Raw genomic sequence first — 16585 nt, 5'->3', positions numbered from 1 at the left:
AACAGGGAAACACTTGCCCCTCTGCAAAAGCAGCCACAATTTATTTATTTTTATTTATTTTACCTTTATTTAACCAGGTAGGCAAGTTGAGAACAAGTTCTCATTTACAATTGCGACCTGGCCAAGATAAAGCAAAGCAGTTCGACAGATAAAACGACACAGAGTTACACATGGAGTAAAAACAAACATACAGTCAATAATGCAGTATAAACAAGTCTATATACAATGTGAGCAAATGAGGTGAGAAGGGAGGTAAAGGCAAAAAAGGCCATGATGGCAAAGTAAATACAATATAGCAAGTAAAATACTGGAATGGTAGTTTTGCAATGGAAGAATGTGCAAAGTAGAAATAAAAATAATGGGGTGCAAAGGAGCAAAATAAATAAATAAATTAAAATTAAATACAGTTGGGAAAGAGGTAGTTGTTTGGGCTAAATTATAGGTGGGCTATGTACAGGTGCAGTAATCTGTGAGCTGCTCTGACAGTTGGTGCTTAAAGCTAGTGAGGGAGATAAGTGTTTCCAGTTTCAGAGATTTTTGTAGTTCGTTCCAGTCATTGGCAGCAGAGAACTGGAAGGAGAGGCGGCCAAAGAAAGAATTGGTTTTGGGGGTGACTAGAGAGATATACCTGCTGGAGCGTGTGCTACAGGTGGGAGATGCTATGGTGACCAGCGAGCTGAGATAAGGGGGGACTTTACCTAGCAGGGTCTTGTAGATGACATGGAGCCAGTGGGTTTGGCGACGAGTATTTTATTTATTTTTATTTATTTTACCTTTATTTAACCAGGGAGGCAAGTTGAGAACAAGTTCTCATTTACAATTGCGACCTGGCCAAGATAAAGCAAAGCAGTTCGACAGATAAAACGACACAGAGTTACACATGGAGTAAAAACAAACATACAGTCAATAATGCAGTATAAACAAGTCTATATACAATGTGAGCAAATGAGGTGAGAAGGGAGGTAAAGGCAAAAAAGGCCAAGATGGCAAAGTAAATACAATATAGCAAGTAAAATACTGGAATGGTAGTTTTTGGTAGTATGAAGCGAGGGCCAGCCAACGAGAGCGTACAGGTCGCAATGGTGGGTAGTATATGGGGCTTTGGTGATAAAACGGATTGCACTGTGATAGACTGCATCCAATTTGTTGAGTAGGGTATTGGAGGCTATTTTGTAAATGACATCGCCAAAGTCGAGGATTGGTAGGATGGTCAGTTTTACAAGGGTATGTTTGGCAGCATGAGTGAAGGATGCTTTGTTGCGAAATAGGAAGCCAATTCTAGATTTAACTTTGGATTGGAGATGTTTGATATGGGTCTGGAAGGAGAGTTTACAGTCTAACCAGACACCTAAGTATTTGTAGTTGTCCACGTATTCTAAGTCAGAGCCGTCCAGAGTAGTGATGTTGGACAGGCGGGTAGGTGCAGGTAGCGATCGGTTGAAGAGCATGCATTTAGTTTTACTTGTATTTAAGAGCAATTGGAGGCCATGGAAGGAAGGACAAAAGGCTCACTATATGGAAGTATCATGCAGGGGGACAACAGCTAGGCTCCCACAAAACAGATTGACAGTGCAATTTATTATAGTAGCCTACTTTTTAATCCTGAGGAAGGCAAAATAACTTTGATTTATTTGAAGCCTGGGGTGTATTCCTTTTATTTTAAAATGGTAGCATAAATTGCATAGAACACTGCAATGCATTTAGCAATGTAGTCAAATCAGTCATTCTGATGCATAATACTTCTGCATTTAGATTTAAAATTACACTAGGCTAACATTATCTTCGGCTAACATTTTCAGCACGTGTTGTCAGTGTGTGTGGTGGAGTACCGGGTCACTGCGTTGTCAAGGTAATGGACGCACACTGTGAAGAAAGGTCCTTTGCTGATTGGCTTGCAAGCTTGCGACATCTCGAATTCCGATCGAATCCTGACATCTGATTGGTCAGATTGTTTATCCGTATGAAAAGCGGTTTAGGAGCCATTCAAGGGTTTACAACAGCAAACCCCAGTGATTTATCCAGATAACCTCACGTAACTATTTGCTAGCTACAGCTATAACTATTTCTTCCATAAAGTAAGTTGAAGATCTCTCTCTCAACCATGATTTGTTTTTGTTTACATCTAATGTTTTACTTAGACAAGCAGAGTAGATGTAGCCTAATTCTATTTAAGTGTTTAGCGAGCATTCTTGCCATAATCAAATCAATATCGCTTTCGACAATTCAGTTAGCAAGATTGCTGTGATTTGGAAGACACTACTTTGCAAACTAGCAACCTTTTGAACACCAATACTGTGCGGTTTATAATACATTCATAATCAGTAGCTCGATTAAAAGCACCTGTTCGCCAAATAAGGAACTTTAATACAATGTTTTGGTTTGCAAGGTCAAGTTTGAATATGCTTGGTTACCATGACAACGTAAATTGTTTAGAACAGTGTCATAAATCAGGCACTCTTGTTAGTTTTTTATCTATCAGCTTGATACAGACACATTCTCTTATGTGAATTATTTTCACCTAATCCCCATTGCCCTTCCTGTGTCAGGCTGCAGAGGTTAGTGTGGCTCGTGTGCAGGCTGAGGAGGTGCAGCTTCAGCAGGGGGTGAGGGGAGGAGAGGGGGAGGAGGAGGTGGAGGAGCTGTCTTTGGAGAACCACCAGGAGCCAGGTCATATCAGTACACCAGCTCAGGTGCAGGAAGAGCAGGACCAGCAGGGCCCCACCCTGGAGACAACAGAGGACCACACACAGCATGCAGAGGTAGACTTACTGTGTGCCAAAGAGGGGATGCGATGTGAATACTGAACACAATGGATGAGTGAATGTCTGATTGAATCAATGCAAGATTTCTTGGGGTCTGGTTTTGTAGAGCATCATCGAAAACCTGCAGAGGAAGATCACGTCACTAGAGGGCGCTATCACCAAAGTGACACCTGTAAGACCACGACTGATACCACTATATTGCATTCTAATTCAACAGGCATAAAGAAAATAGTATAATCAATAGCCTACATTTACCATCCACCCTGGCTTCTGGGTTCTGGGCTATGTCTCAGGATAGCGAGTCAGCAGACACTGAACCAATAGAACTTGAGACCCAGCTGAACCCCACAGTAGAGCAGAATCAGGAGCAGGACCTGCAGACCTTACTGGACCAGTTGCACCAGGAGAGAGACAGTCTGAACAGACTGGTGCAGAAGCTCAGCCTCACAGGTGAGTTACTCTGGGGCTGGACTGAGAGGAGAGGGGGTAGTGGAGAATGAGATGCCAGAATGTGATGTAACATTGTTGGCTATCCTACAGAGAGAGAGCAGGTCGTGTTCACAGAGCCAGGCAGCAGTGGGAAACGTGGCTCTCGTCTGGACAGCTTCTTGCGGAGCGTGGAGGAGGAGAGGGACTACTACAGACAGGAAGCAGACAGCCTGAGGAGGATGCTGAGGGGCAGGTGCTCCTGTAGCCCCTGTCGGGGGCACCTCCAGAGCCGCAGCCCCACCCGCCAGTCCCCTGTCAAGGTAAAGGAATGTCTGTCTAATATTAACTAGAAATGTAAATAGGTATTTGTTACACCATTTTCAGTGTTATAAATGTATAAATGATGCTATATATCAATTTTCAGAAATGTTGGTAAATTAGCTAGCGCTGCGATGCAGTGCCTTAGACCACTGCACCACCCGGGAGGCCTCAGAAATGATACATTTTTGACATCAATCAAATAAAACAATTAAATAAAAATTCATTGAGTGATATAAGACCTGTGAAACATTTACATTTGACATTTTAGTCGTTTAGCAGATGCTCTCATCCAGAGAGACTTTCAGTAAGTGCATTCATCTTAAGGTAACTAGGTGAGACAACCACATATCACAGTCAAATATACAGGATACCAACATTGCATTCCAGCGAAACAATATAGCATTTAGCAAAAGAAACACATTTTCATACACACTTAAATATATGAATAAACATCTGAGAACAGTAATATTTTACACACACATGAAGGTACACATAAGCAATCATTTCTGCTGAAAAAATACAAATGTAAAAAATTGGTGGACATAGCATTTTATAAATAAACTCTTCAAATATGACTTTTTCCATATTAATCAGAAAGAAATCTAATTTCTAACCAATGTCTCCTGGACTGTGAGCACTTTGTCATAATACTAATGTAACAACTGATGTACTCTTTTGAAATCTGACACCATGTCTTGTTCCCCTGTTTTGGGCAGGGGGGCAGCTATGATTCTGAGCTGATCAGGGTCTTGAGAGAGCGGGACGAGATGCAGAACATGCTGGATAAGTATGAGCGCCACCTGTCAGAGATCCAGGCCAACGTGAAAGTTCTGACTGCCGACAGAGACAAGACCAGCATGCACTACCAGCAGGCCAGTACCATTCTTAAAGGAATAGTTAACTCCAACAACACACGTTTTGTCCGACTTTTTCTTCGCTCAGGACCAAATGAATGGGAAATCATTTTGCTGGTAACAATCCCATTCTTCATCAGGCCCAGCAGGAGGTAGCGTCGCTGCGTCGCGAGGTTTTGAAATCCAAGTCGTCGCGCGCAGCTAAGAGCAGTGTTACTGTGCCGGCTCAGAGCATCCTGAAGCGCGTGGAGGCGGAGAGAGACGAGGCCAAGGTCGACCTCCACCGTATGAGCACAGAGAGGGACAGTCTGAGGGAGAGACTCAAGGTCAATATATTAACCAGATTGGACAATCTACTTCTGAGTGTTCCAGCATGGCCATCTATTGACTACCAATTAATGTGTGTGTGTGTGTGTGTATCCTGCTGAGAGAAAGTGTCTATGTGTGTGTTGCGTGTTGTCAGATCTCTCAGGAGACAGCCATCAGTGAGAGGGCTCATCTGGAGCAGAGGGTGGAGGACCTGCAGACAGCCATTCTCACTGTGAGTGAGGAGGTGAAAACCTCCATAGAAACACAATGACTAGAACAGACACACTCTTTAAATGTCCCAAGTTTGGAATCAAATCAAATCAAATTTATTTATATAGCCCTTCGTACATCAGCTGATATCTCAAAGTGCTGTACAGAAACCCAGCCTAAAACCCCAAACAGCAAGCAATGCAGGTGTAGAAGCACGGTGGCTAGGAAAAACTCCCTAGAAAGGCCAAAACCTAGGAAGAAACCTAGAGAGGAACCAGGCTATGTGGGGTGGCCAGTCCTCTTCTGGCTGTGCCGGGTGGAGATTATAACAGAACATGGCCAAGATGTTCAAATGTTCATAAATGACCAGCATGGTCGTATAATAATAAGGCAGAACAGTTGAAACTGGAGCAGCAGCACGGTCAGATGGACTGGGGACAGCAAGGAGTCATCATGTTAGGTAGTCCTGGGGCATGGTCCTAGGGCTCAGGTCCTCCGAGAGAGAGAAAAAAATAGAAAATTAGAGAGAGCATATGTGGGGTGGCCAGTCCTCTTCTGGCTGTGCCGGGTGGAGATTATAACAGAACATGGCCAAGATGTTCAAATGTTCATAAATGATCAGCATGTTCGAATAATAAGAAGGCAGAACAGTTGAAACTGGAGCAGCAGCACGGCCAGGTGGACTGGGGACAGCAAGGAGTCATCATGTCAGGTAATCCTGGGGCATGGTCCTAGGGCTCAGGTCCTCCGAGAGAGAGAAAGAGAGAATTAGAGAACACACACTTAGATTCACACAGGACACCGAATAGGACAGGAGAAGTACTCCAGATATAACAAACTGACCCCAGCCCCCCGACACATAAACTACTGCAGCATAAATACTGGAGGCTGAGACAGGAGGGGTCAGGAGACACTGTGGAATGGAATGTTCGTTCTGCTAATTGCATTTCATGGTGATTCTCCTTGCTGTAGCTGGAGCATGAGCGGGGGGACCAGAAGAGCCGTCTTGCCCTGATGAGGGAGTCCATGATGGGGCTGGAGGAGGAGGTCCACACCCTGGGCAGGAAGCTGACCGCTGCTGAGGACGAACAGAGCAGGACCAGGAACGAGTGTGTCATGCTGAGGTAAGCAAGGAACCATCACTGATGCATGAAGTCATGTGGTTGGGGATTCACATCCTGCATCAGCCACATACTGGACATGTGTGGGAACTGTTACTTCTATAGCGTCCATTTAATCCCTTTAATATCATCCTTTTAAGTGTGTGCTCGCACGTGTGTGTTCAGACTGTCCAACAGTGAGACACAGAACGCCCTGAGTGACAGCCAGCGCAGACTGACCTCCCGCATCGGAGAACTACAGAACTCCCAGGAGAGGAACAAACTGCTGGACGAGAAGAACGGTGAGGAGAAAAGGTCTGCCTCTGTGTGTGTGTGTGTGTGTGTGTGTGTGTGTGTGTGTGTGTGTGTGTGTAATAACGCTATTTCAGATAACCTTACCAAACTGAGCCTTATCTGTTGTGTCAGACTCTCTACTGAGGCAGATGTCTGGTCTAAGAGAGGAGGTGAGCAGTCTACAGTCCACCATCACTGACCTGGACCAGAGGAGAGACTCCCTGCAGGAGCAGCTGGAGAACAAGACTGACCTCCTTAACTCAGCCCACAACCAGCTGGACGACAATGTAATCAACTGAACACTAACTACACACACAGCCAATTGTACCTGCCAGCCTACCTACCTGCCAGCCACTTTAGGAAGTTGAAATGCCCACTTGGATATCACCTCATGAGATGTGACACATTGGTCTAATATCAGTGATTGAGTGATGGTCTCTTAGGTTTCTATGTGTTTTTCTTCAGGAGAAGACCATCAGGAATCTCAGGTTGTCCATTGAGGATCTGGAGACATCAGCAGAGTGAGTCTGAGTTGTCCAGTACCACAAAGCTTCACACAGCAGCATCAGATGCCAGGTCACCATACTAAGGCTCACTCAGAAACGCATACGGATTGCACCACCTGTGTAAGTTAACCTCGAAACTCTGACCCCTGGCTGTGACCTTTCTGTTCCCCAGGAGCGTTCGTGAGGAGCTGGCAGGGCGGGAGAGGGAGCTGGAGGCTTTGAGGAGGAGGCTGGGGGATGCGGAGGAGGAGCTGGGGGCTTTGGCCAAGGTGAAGGATTCCATCCTGAGGGAGAATGCTCAACTCCAAGAGAAACTGGACATGAGCCGCCTCAACAACCAGGTCAGATACAGCACTTTCTGACCAAACCAGAGCACAATTATTATTTTTTAACTTTGAAATGATCAACTTTTTAGGGTTCATATTATTTAGGGAGGATGGTATGTAGCCTGATATCTGTCTCTGTTCAGCTATTGTACTCAGCTATTGTCTCTGTTCAGCTATTGTACTCTGTGTCATTTGTCAAGTGACAGGAGTGGCAAGGATTGGAATGTTAGCTAAAAAGACTGGAACCCAGACTAGATGCCATGGGCTCATGGTCCAGAATAGTTTTTCATCCCAGGTGATTGGTTAGGGCAAACAGTGGTAGAAAACACTAGGACGCCATATTATTCATGATATACCAAACCTCATGGCCATCATCTCTTTAGAATCTCACAAACACTTTGTAAGGTCTAGTTTGTTTTGCTGTCCAGGCCCTGGAGCTGAATTCTGAGGACTCTGCCCAGGAGGTGCAAGAGCTGCAGAGGAAGGTACAGGACTATGTGGCTGACATCTCCCGCATCGAGAACCTGCTGTCCACCAAGGTACCCTCTGCTGTAACTGAATGGATGATATTTCAATCTGTGATCTGTTAGTTATGTCTTGTCGAACAAATTATCACTCATCCAGAGTAGCTATGGCTGCGATTACACAGGCAGCCCAAGTCTGATATTTAGCCCAAACATTGTCAAAAGAGCTGATCTGATTGGTCAAAATACCTATTAGTGGAACAATAATCAGAATTGGGGTTCTGTGTCAACGCAGCCTTTGAGTTCCAGATCAATTCCTTTTTGAAAATGTGTTTTTTTCCTTTCCTCCTTGTGCTTACTATAAGCGGCAATCAACGTTTTCAGACTGGAGTTGGGTAGGGATTGATAGCCAAGACCTTTTCACTTACACTGATTCATTGTGGAGCTGAAACAATAATCCAAATGTGTGTGTGTGTGTCCACCAGGAGCGGGAGTGCAGGGAGCACCAGGAGGCTCGGCGGCGTGCGTCGGCCCAGGCCGAGAGCTGGGAGGGGCAGGCGCGGCAGGCGGAGGGGAGCATCAGCGAGCTGAGGCTGGAGCTGATGTCCTCAGACATGGAGAGACGCAGACTCAAGGAGAAGGTGGAGGCTCTGGAGGCCAGTCTGCAGGAGGTCTGTCTAACCTCACTGTCTCTATCATTAGGGATTATCACTGGTTACACACTGGGTCATATTCATTAGACACCAAACGGACTGAAACAGGGTGGGACTACCTGAAGTTGTCGAATAACAAAAGCTCATTTTAGTTTTCTGTTGTAAAAGGTTTTGCGACGTTTTACCATGTTGTGCATAATGAAGATGACCCTGGACTCCTATAGTTGTGTGTATCCTAGGCGTTGTCTACAGAGCGGAGCTGCAGCAGCCAGGTGTCTCAGCTTAACAGGAGTCTGCTGCACACTGAGGAGCAGTTGAGACAGACCCAGGGGGAACACACCGCCACTCAGACTGACCTGGAGAAGACCAGGGAGCTCTGTGTCAAACTGGACTCCAGCAAGGAGGCTGTGAGTCATGGAGGGGATGGTGTGTGTGTGTGTGTGTGTGTGTGTGCGCACACATACAGTACCGGTCAAATTTTTAGAACACCTACTCATTCAAGGGTTTTTCTTTATTTTCACTATTTTCTACATTGTAGAATAATAGTGCAGACATCAAAACTATGAAATAACACATATGTAATCATGTAGTAACCAAAACAGTGTTAAACAAATCGAAATATATTTGATATTGTAATGAATCTCCTCCTCGTCTGAGGAAGAGTAAGAAGGATCGGACCGATATTCAGCGTGGTAAGTGTTCGTCATCATTTATTTGACTGAACGCACAAAACAAAATAACAAAGTGAAATGGAAGAATGAAACAGTTCTGTAAAATGACAAGATGACATACACTAAACAGTTCTGTAAGGTGACATACACTAAACAGTTCTGTAAGGTGACATACACTAAACAGTTCTGTAAGGTGACATACACTAAACAGTTCTGTAAGATGACATACAGAAAACAACTACCCACAACTAAACAGTTCTGTAAGGTGACATACACTAAACAGAAAACAACTACCCACAACTAAACAGTTCTGTAAGGTGACATACACTAAACAGTTCTGTAAGGTGACATACACTAAACAGTTCTGTAAGGTGACATACACTAAACAGAAAACAACTACCCACAACTAAACAGTTCTGTAAGATGACATACACTAAACAGTTCTGTAAGATGACATACACTAAACAGTTCTGTAAGGTGACATACACTAAACAGTTCTGTAAGATGACATACACTAAACAGTTCTGTAAGGTGACATACACTAAACAGTTCTGTAAGATGACATACACTAAACAGTTCTGTAAGGTGACATACACTAAACAGTTCTGTAAGGTGACATACACTAAACAGTTCTGTAAGGTGACATACACTAAACAGAAAACAACTACCCACAACTAAACAGTTCTGTAAGATGACATACACTAAACAGAAAACAACTACCCACAACTAAACAGTTCTGTAAGGTGACATACACTAAACAGTTCTGTAAGGTGACATACACTAAACAGTTCTGTAAGGTGACATACACTAAACAGTTCTGTAAGATGACATACACTAAACAGTTCTGTAAGATGACATACACTAAACAGTTCTGTAAGATGACATACACTAAACAGTTCTGTAAGGTGACATACACTAAACAGTTCTGTAAGGTGACATACACTAAACAGTTCTGTAAGATGACATACACTAAACAGTTCTGTAAGATGACATACACTAAACAGTTCTGTAAGATGACATACACTAAACAGTTCTGTAAGATGACATACACTAAACAGTTCTGTAAGATGACATACACTAAACAGTTCTGTAAGGTGACATACACTAAACAGTTCTGTAAGGTGACATACACTAAACAGTTCTGTAAGATGACATACACTAAACAGTTCTGTAAGGTGACATACACTAAACAGTTCTGTAAGGTGACATACACTAAACAGTTCTGTAAGGTGACATACACTAAACAGTTCTGTAAGGTGACATACACTAAACAGAAAACAACTACCCACAACTAAACAGTTCTGTAAGATGACATACACTAAACAGTTCTGTAAGGTGACATACACTAAACAGTTCTGTAAGGTGACATACACTAAACAGAAAACAACTACCCACAACTAAACAGTTCTGTAAGATGACATACACTAAACAGAAAACAACTACCCACAACTAAACAGTTCTGTAAGGTGACATACACTAAACAGTTCTGTAAGATGACATACACTAAACAGTTCTGTAAGGTGACATACACTAAACCGTTCTGTAAGATGACATACACTAAACAGTTCTGTAAGATGACATACACTAAACAGAAAACAACTACCCACAACTAAACAGTTCTGTAAGGTGACATACACTAAACAGTTCTGTAAGGTGACATACACTAAACAGAAAACAACTACCCACAACTAAACAGTTCTGTAAGGTGACATACACTAAACAGTTCTGTAAGGTGACATACACTAAACAGTTCTGTAAGGTGACATACACTAAACAGAAAACAACTACCCACAACTAAACAGTTCTGTAAGGTGACATACACTAAACAGAAAACAACTACCCACAACTAAACAGTTCTGTAAGGTGACATACACTAAACAGAAAACAACTACCCACAACTAAACAGTTCTGTAAGGTGACATACACTAAACAGAAAACAACTACCCACAACTAAACAGTTCTGTAAGGTGACATACACTAAACAGAAAACAACTACCCACAACTAAACAGTTCTGTAAGGTGACATACACTAAACAGAAAACAAACACCCACAACAAAATGGGGAAAACAGGCTGCCTAAGTATGATTCTCAATCAGAGACAACGAACGACACCTGCCTCTGATTGAGAACCATACTAGGCCAAACACATAGAAATATAACAACATAGAAAAAGGAACATAGACTACCCACCCCAACTCACGCCCTGACCAACCTAACACAAAGACATAATAAAGGAACTAAGGTCAGAACGTGACATATATTTGAGATTCTTCAAATAGCCACCATTTGCCTTGATGACAGCTTTGCACACTCTTGGCATTCTCTCAACCAGCTTCATGAGGTAGTCACCTGGAATGCATTTCAATTAACAGGTGTGCCTTCTTAAAAGTTCATTTGTGGAATTTATTTCCTCCTTAATGCGTTTGAGCCAATCAGTTGTGTTGTGACAAGGTAGGGGTGGTATATAGAAAATAGCCCTATTTGGTAAAAGACCAAGTCCATATTATGGCAAGAACAGTTCAAATAAACAAAGAGAAACGACAGTCCATCATTACTTTAAAACATGAAGGTCAGTCAATCCGGAAAATGTCAAGAGCGTTGAAAGTTACTTCAAGTGCAGTCGCAAAAACCATCAACCATCAAGCCCTATGATGAAACTGGCTCTCATGAGGACCGCCACAGGAAAGGAAGCCCCAGAGTTACCTCTGCTGCAGAGGATAAGTTCATTAGAGATACCAGCCTCAGAAATTGCAGCCCAAGTAAATGCTTCCCAGAGTTCAAGTAACAGACACATCTCAACATCAACTGTTAAGAGGAGACTGTGTGAATCAGACCTTCATGGTCAAATTTCTGCCAAGAAACCATGACTAAAGGACACCATTAAGAAGAAGAGACTTGGTTGGACCCAGAAACATGAGCAATGGACATTAGACCGCTGGAAATCTGTCCTTTGGTCTGATGATTCCAAATTGGAGATTTTTGGTTCCAACCGCCGTGTCTTTGTGAGACGCAGTGTGAGTGAACGGATGATCTCCGAATGTGTATTTCCCACCATAAAGCATGGAGGAGAAGGTGTTATGGTGTGGGAGTGCTTTTCTGGTAACACTGTCTGTGATTTATTTAGAATTCAAGGCACACTTAACCATCATGGCTACCGCAGCATTCTACAGTGATACGCCATCCCATCTGGTTTGAGCTATCATTTGTTTTTCAACAGGACAATGACCCAACACACCTCCAGGCTGTGTAAGGGCTATTTTACCAAGAAGGAGAGCTGACCTCCACAATCCACTGACCTCAACCAAATTGAGATGGTTTGGAATGAGTCGGACCGCAGATTGAAGGAAAAGCAGCCAACAAGTGCTCAGCATAATGTAGGGAACTCCTTCAAGACTGTTGGAAAAGCATTCCAGGTGAAGCTGGTTGAGAGAATGCCAAGAGTGTGCAAAGCTGTCATCAAGGCAATGGGTGGCTATTTGAAGAATCTAAAATATATTTGGATTTGTTTAACACTGTTTTTGTCACTACATTATTCCATATGTGTTATTTCATAGCTTTGATGTCTTCACTATTATTCTACAATGTAGAACATAGTAAAAAATAAAGAAAAACCCTGGAATGAGAAGGTGTTCTAAAACTTTTAATCGGTAGTGTATGTCAACATGTTCGTGTGTGTGTGTGTGTGTTAACAGTACACTGTGTGTGTGTGTGTGTGTGTTAACAGTACACTGTGTGTGTTCTTGTAGATGCACTGTGAGCTGGAGCTGCTCAGGAAGCAGCTGTCCAGTGAGCGTCTGAGCATGAAGAGCCTGGAATCCATGCTGCTGTCCACCAGGGAGAAGGAGCTACACCGACAGCTCAGCTCCCAGGAGAGACACACCGAGATCCAGCTGCTCAGGGACAAACTCACCGCGGCCGACAGCAAGGCGTGAGCAGACACTTGGTCACTGTTGGAAGGGTTTCTGATTTGTTCGGTTGCCTGTTTTGACAGCTTCCCTCTTTGTTTCTCTCCCTCTTTCTCTCTCTTTCTTTCATCTATCCACCTCCAACTCAATTCTCTCTCTCTCTCTACATTTCGGTCTCTCTCTCTCTCTCTCTCTCTCTCTCTCTCTCTCTCTCTCTCTCTCTCTCTCTCTCAGGAGCTCTCAGCATAGAGAGGTGGCTACATTGAGTACTCGTTCGGCACAGCTAGAGGCTGACCTGGACATGACCAAAAGACAGCTATCTACTGAGCGGTTTGAGAGGTCCTTCTGTCAGTCTGTCAGTCTCTCCTTGCTTGTCGTAAAGGCTTGGCTTGTGATTAACTCTCACTCTCTCTCTCTCTCTCTCTCTCTCTCTCTCTCTCTCTCTCGTAGGGAGAGGGCAGTGCAGGAGCTGCGTCGTCAGGGTCTGTCGTCATCGTCCTCTGGACTGCATCCCTCCTCCCCTCACCTGCGTCGCTCCCTCAGCCCCAGCAGGCCTCTGTGGTCCACCCCAGACCACCTGGCCAGAGAGAGATCCCCGGAGAGGTGGGCCCCCTCCCTGAACACCTCACACTGAATACAGCACACATATATTTCTACATCTCAGTGTGTGTGTGTGTGTGTGTGTGATGACAGGAGCCTGGGGTTCAAGGACCTCTACGACTGAACAGATCTCTCTCTAGAGGAAAGATAACCCAACCTTCTCTCTAGTCCTCACTGTGCTATGATGTCATTCTTCAACTCAAACCTGTGATGTCATGATCAGGACCTCAGGTTCAGAACAACCCTCCTAGACCGGAAATAGTTTCAACAAGTGTTATCTCAAATGTATTTTTTATTAAATTGTACAAATGAACTGACATCACTGTTTGGTTGTGTATTGATCTGTAAAATGAGTGACCATACAGTATATTTTTGATGAAGATTTGATTCAAATGAACTACAGCTAAGAGGGAAATTATGTTCTTTCATTAATGTATTCTATTTTTTGTAAAAATTTCTGAGAGAAGGGCTTTAATAAAAATAATATTTTTTGTTCTGGTTTACTTTTCAGTCATAAGTCAGTTGAACCTTGCAGAATGGTACTGTAGGCTACATGTTCAACTGGCCACTCAGTCTCTGTCTCTCCCCCTGGGTTGCTTTGTTCTCTAAATCATAGATGGGAAACTGGTGGTCTGCACAACCCCCCCTTTTGTAGGCCCGCGGATCAATTTACAAAATGTGTTATTTTCATTTATTGTTGCTGGGGTCTCAACTTACTGTTGAGAGTTAGAATAGTAGACGGTGCAATTGTGCATCAGTAGTTTTTCTCTTGTAATGTCATTCACTGACGGTCACTCAATTAGCCCGTCAGCAAATTTGAGTTATGATTGGTCAGTTAGTCGAGCCATCTAAACTTATAGTAATCTTGGTCAAATTACCGACTGGGGGCCCCATTGATAATGTTATTCACTCTCAGATATCATATTAAAAACTGCAATTATTTCTCTCCAATCTATGGCAAAATTAATAGAATTGCAGGAAATTAGCTGTAACACTGCTCATTTTTCTCTGCCCCATTGCATAATGAGCAGAATTGCATGAAATTAGCCGGATCGAATCCCGAGCTGACGAGGTAAACATGGCAGTTAACCCACTGTTCTCTGGTAGGCCTTCATTGTAAATAAGAATTTGTTCTTAACTGACTTGCCTAGTTAAATATAGGTTAAATATTCTTTTTTTAAATAAAATATACAATTTCTAAGTCTTCTCTCAGCCCAATGGCAAAATGTTTATAATTGCCTCAATCTTGCTTTAAAACTGCAACATTTTCTCTACGCCCAAAAGCAAAATGTGGAAAACTGCAGGAAATTAACTGAAACATAAATGTTTTCTCTCTGCTGCCACTAAAATGTTTTGCTCACAAGGGCCCCCAAAGTGCTATGGCCGACTCTGACTGCATGTGTTCGGTATGCAGACCTGCTAGCTGCATGATGAGTTCAGTTTTTTCCCGGCCCCCACCCCGATCAAAGTCGCCCATCCCTACTCTAACTCAACAGAAGGCAGGTACAGTAGGTTATACGTGCTATGACCGATCACCATGTTTACTGTATGACTAGACAGACACATGATAATCCTGCAATAAACTTAACAGATTGGACAGGCACAGTACACCCAACATGATAAACAGCATTTACAGTCATTAGGAAAGATAATGCCACAGGGGTTTGTGAAACACAAGCGGTAATCTATTTGAATATACCGTATCTATGGCATAAACCGATACTCTCACATCACACATCAATCAACAATAAAAAAAGAAGCTTGCACTGTTTCTATCCAGCATTATTTTATGACATTGTGTAATATTATGGTTCATTGGGCGTGGAAAGATGTGCTTCGGAGAGATGAAATAAGACCAATAATAAGACTAATAACCAGGAAAGACGTGAGATCAAGGTCACCTTCAGCATTAAAATAGGAAAGTCCTGAAGAGGGAAGGAGAACGGAAAGAGAGACAGAGAGGAAGAGAGAGAGAGAAGACACAGTGGGGGGTACCAGCTAGTTATACCTGTGGATGGGGGGAGGGGTGTAGTTTCATGGTTTGACTAGCAGTGTGCCAGGTGTGTCATAACACTCCTGTTCTGTCTCAGAAGTAGATTGGGTAAGCTGAATGTCTGCGTCCTGCCCAAGGTAATGACTATCCAAAGGTTGCTGCCAGGCTGCTGCCAGGTTGATGGCAGGGTGCTACCAGGTTGATGGCAGGGCGCTGCCTGACTACAGGATGCAGGAGAGCAGAATTTCTAGTCCCCCAAAGTTTTCTGTATTTCATTTTATTGTTAATTTGGAAATCTGTTACAAAGAATTCCTATGCATGATAGAGATACACATTGGATGTGATCCTTTAGACATGTAAACAAGGGTTGAAATTATTATGTTTTAGTCAAATGTTGTTTGTGCTTCTTGCGGTCAATCTGCAGTCTACAAATTATTTGTAATTATGTTCTGGCCCCCTGACCATCCGCTCAAGAAACAGTCGTCCCGAGGCCGAATCTGGTTGATGTCTGTTCTAGCGGGTCTCTAGAATGGCAGAAATCATCTACATAGAAATAGAAAGAGTAGAATGGATATCAATGGGATTTTTTTCCACTGCAAGACCATGGTACTGGCCTACCGAGCAGTAGGAGGAACTTCCCCTCCCTACCGTCAGGCTATGCTCAACACCCTACACCTCAACCTAAGCACTCCGTTCTGCCAGCCCTACAGGAGGGCAGCTCTCGCTTAGCCCAGTCCATGCTCTTCTCTGTCCTGGCACAGCAATGGTGGAACCAGCTTCCCCCTGAAGCCAAGGCAGCAGAGTCCCTGCCCATCTTCCGAAAACATCTAAAACTACACCTCTTCAAGGAGTATCTTAAATAATCACACCCTATCGTGAACTAACACTCACACTTTACTTTTTCCCCCTTACTAGCTCTGACTTTGCTGATAGCTACTTTATTGAGGGAAAATGTACATACTATGACTGTGATGTGTGGTTGTCCCACCTAGCTGTCTTAAGATGAATGCACTACCTGCAAGTCGCTCTGGATAAGAGCATCTGCTAAATGATTCAAGTGTAACATGTAAAAATGACAGTGGTGTTCCCATTATAGTGGATCAACAGAAGTTGCCATTTACTTTAAACAGTCAAGTACACAGAGGGGTGAAGACATCAATGTTTGTAGGGTCTTGTTCCACGTATGT

The 16585-nt window shown here is 43.4% G+C and overlaps 1 protein-coding gene across 3 annotated transcripts; it reads left to right on the top strand.

Annotated features, from left to right (window-relative positions):
- The first annotated feature begins 1704 nt into the window (after positions 1–1704).
- Positions 1705–13896, top strand: LOC109882095 (testis-specific gene 10 protein). 3 transcript variants are annotated; one of them, XM_031792704.1, is made up of 19 exons: positions 1705–2075; positions 2547–2759; positions 2869–3212; positions 3303–3511; positions 4229–4384; positions 4507–4692; positions 4830–4907; positions 5858–6009; positions 6172–6287; positions 6412–6566; positions 6745–6800; positions 6958–7126; positions 7540–7650; positions 8061–8246; positions 8468–8635; positions 12647–12828; positions 13040–13144; positions 13256–13408; positions 13499–13896. In XM_031792704.1, the coding sequence occupies exons 3-19, from the start codon at positions 3047–3049 to the stop codon at positions 13527–13529; spliced, it is 2379 nt and encodes a 792-aa protein (XP_031648564.1). In that variant the 5' UTR covers positions 1705–2075; positions 2547–2759; positions 2869–3046; the 3' UTR covers positions 13530–13896. The 3 variants fall into 3 exon arrangements, with proteins under 3 accessions (XP_031648564.1, XP_031648563.1, XP_031648565.1); XM_031792705.1 differs by lacking the exon at positions 1705–2075 and having other exon boundaries at positions 2869–2934; positions 3056–3212; XM_031792703.1 differs by having other exon boundaries at positions 2547–3212.
- The last annotated feature ends 2689 nt before the right edge of the window (positions 13897–16585 follow it).

Source organism: Oncorhynchus kisutch, linkage group LG16, assembly GCF_002021735.2.
Source record: "Oncorhynchus kisutch isolate 150728-3 linkage group LG16, Okis_V2, whole genome shotgun sequence".
NCBI classification, from domain to species: domain Eukaryota; kingdom Metazoa; phylum Chordata; class Actinopteri; order Salmoniformes; family Salmonidae; genus Oncorhynchus; species Oncorhynchus kisutch.
This window is presented reverse-complemented; position numbering and strand designations above follow the sequence as displayed.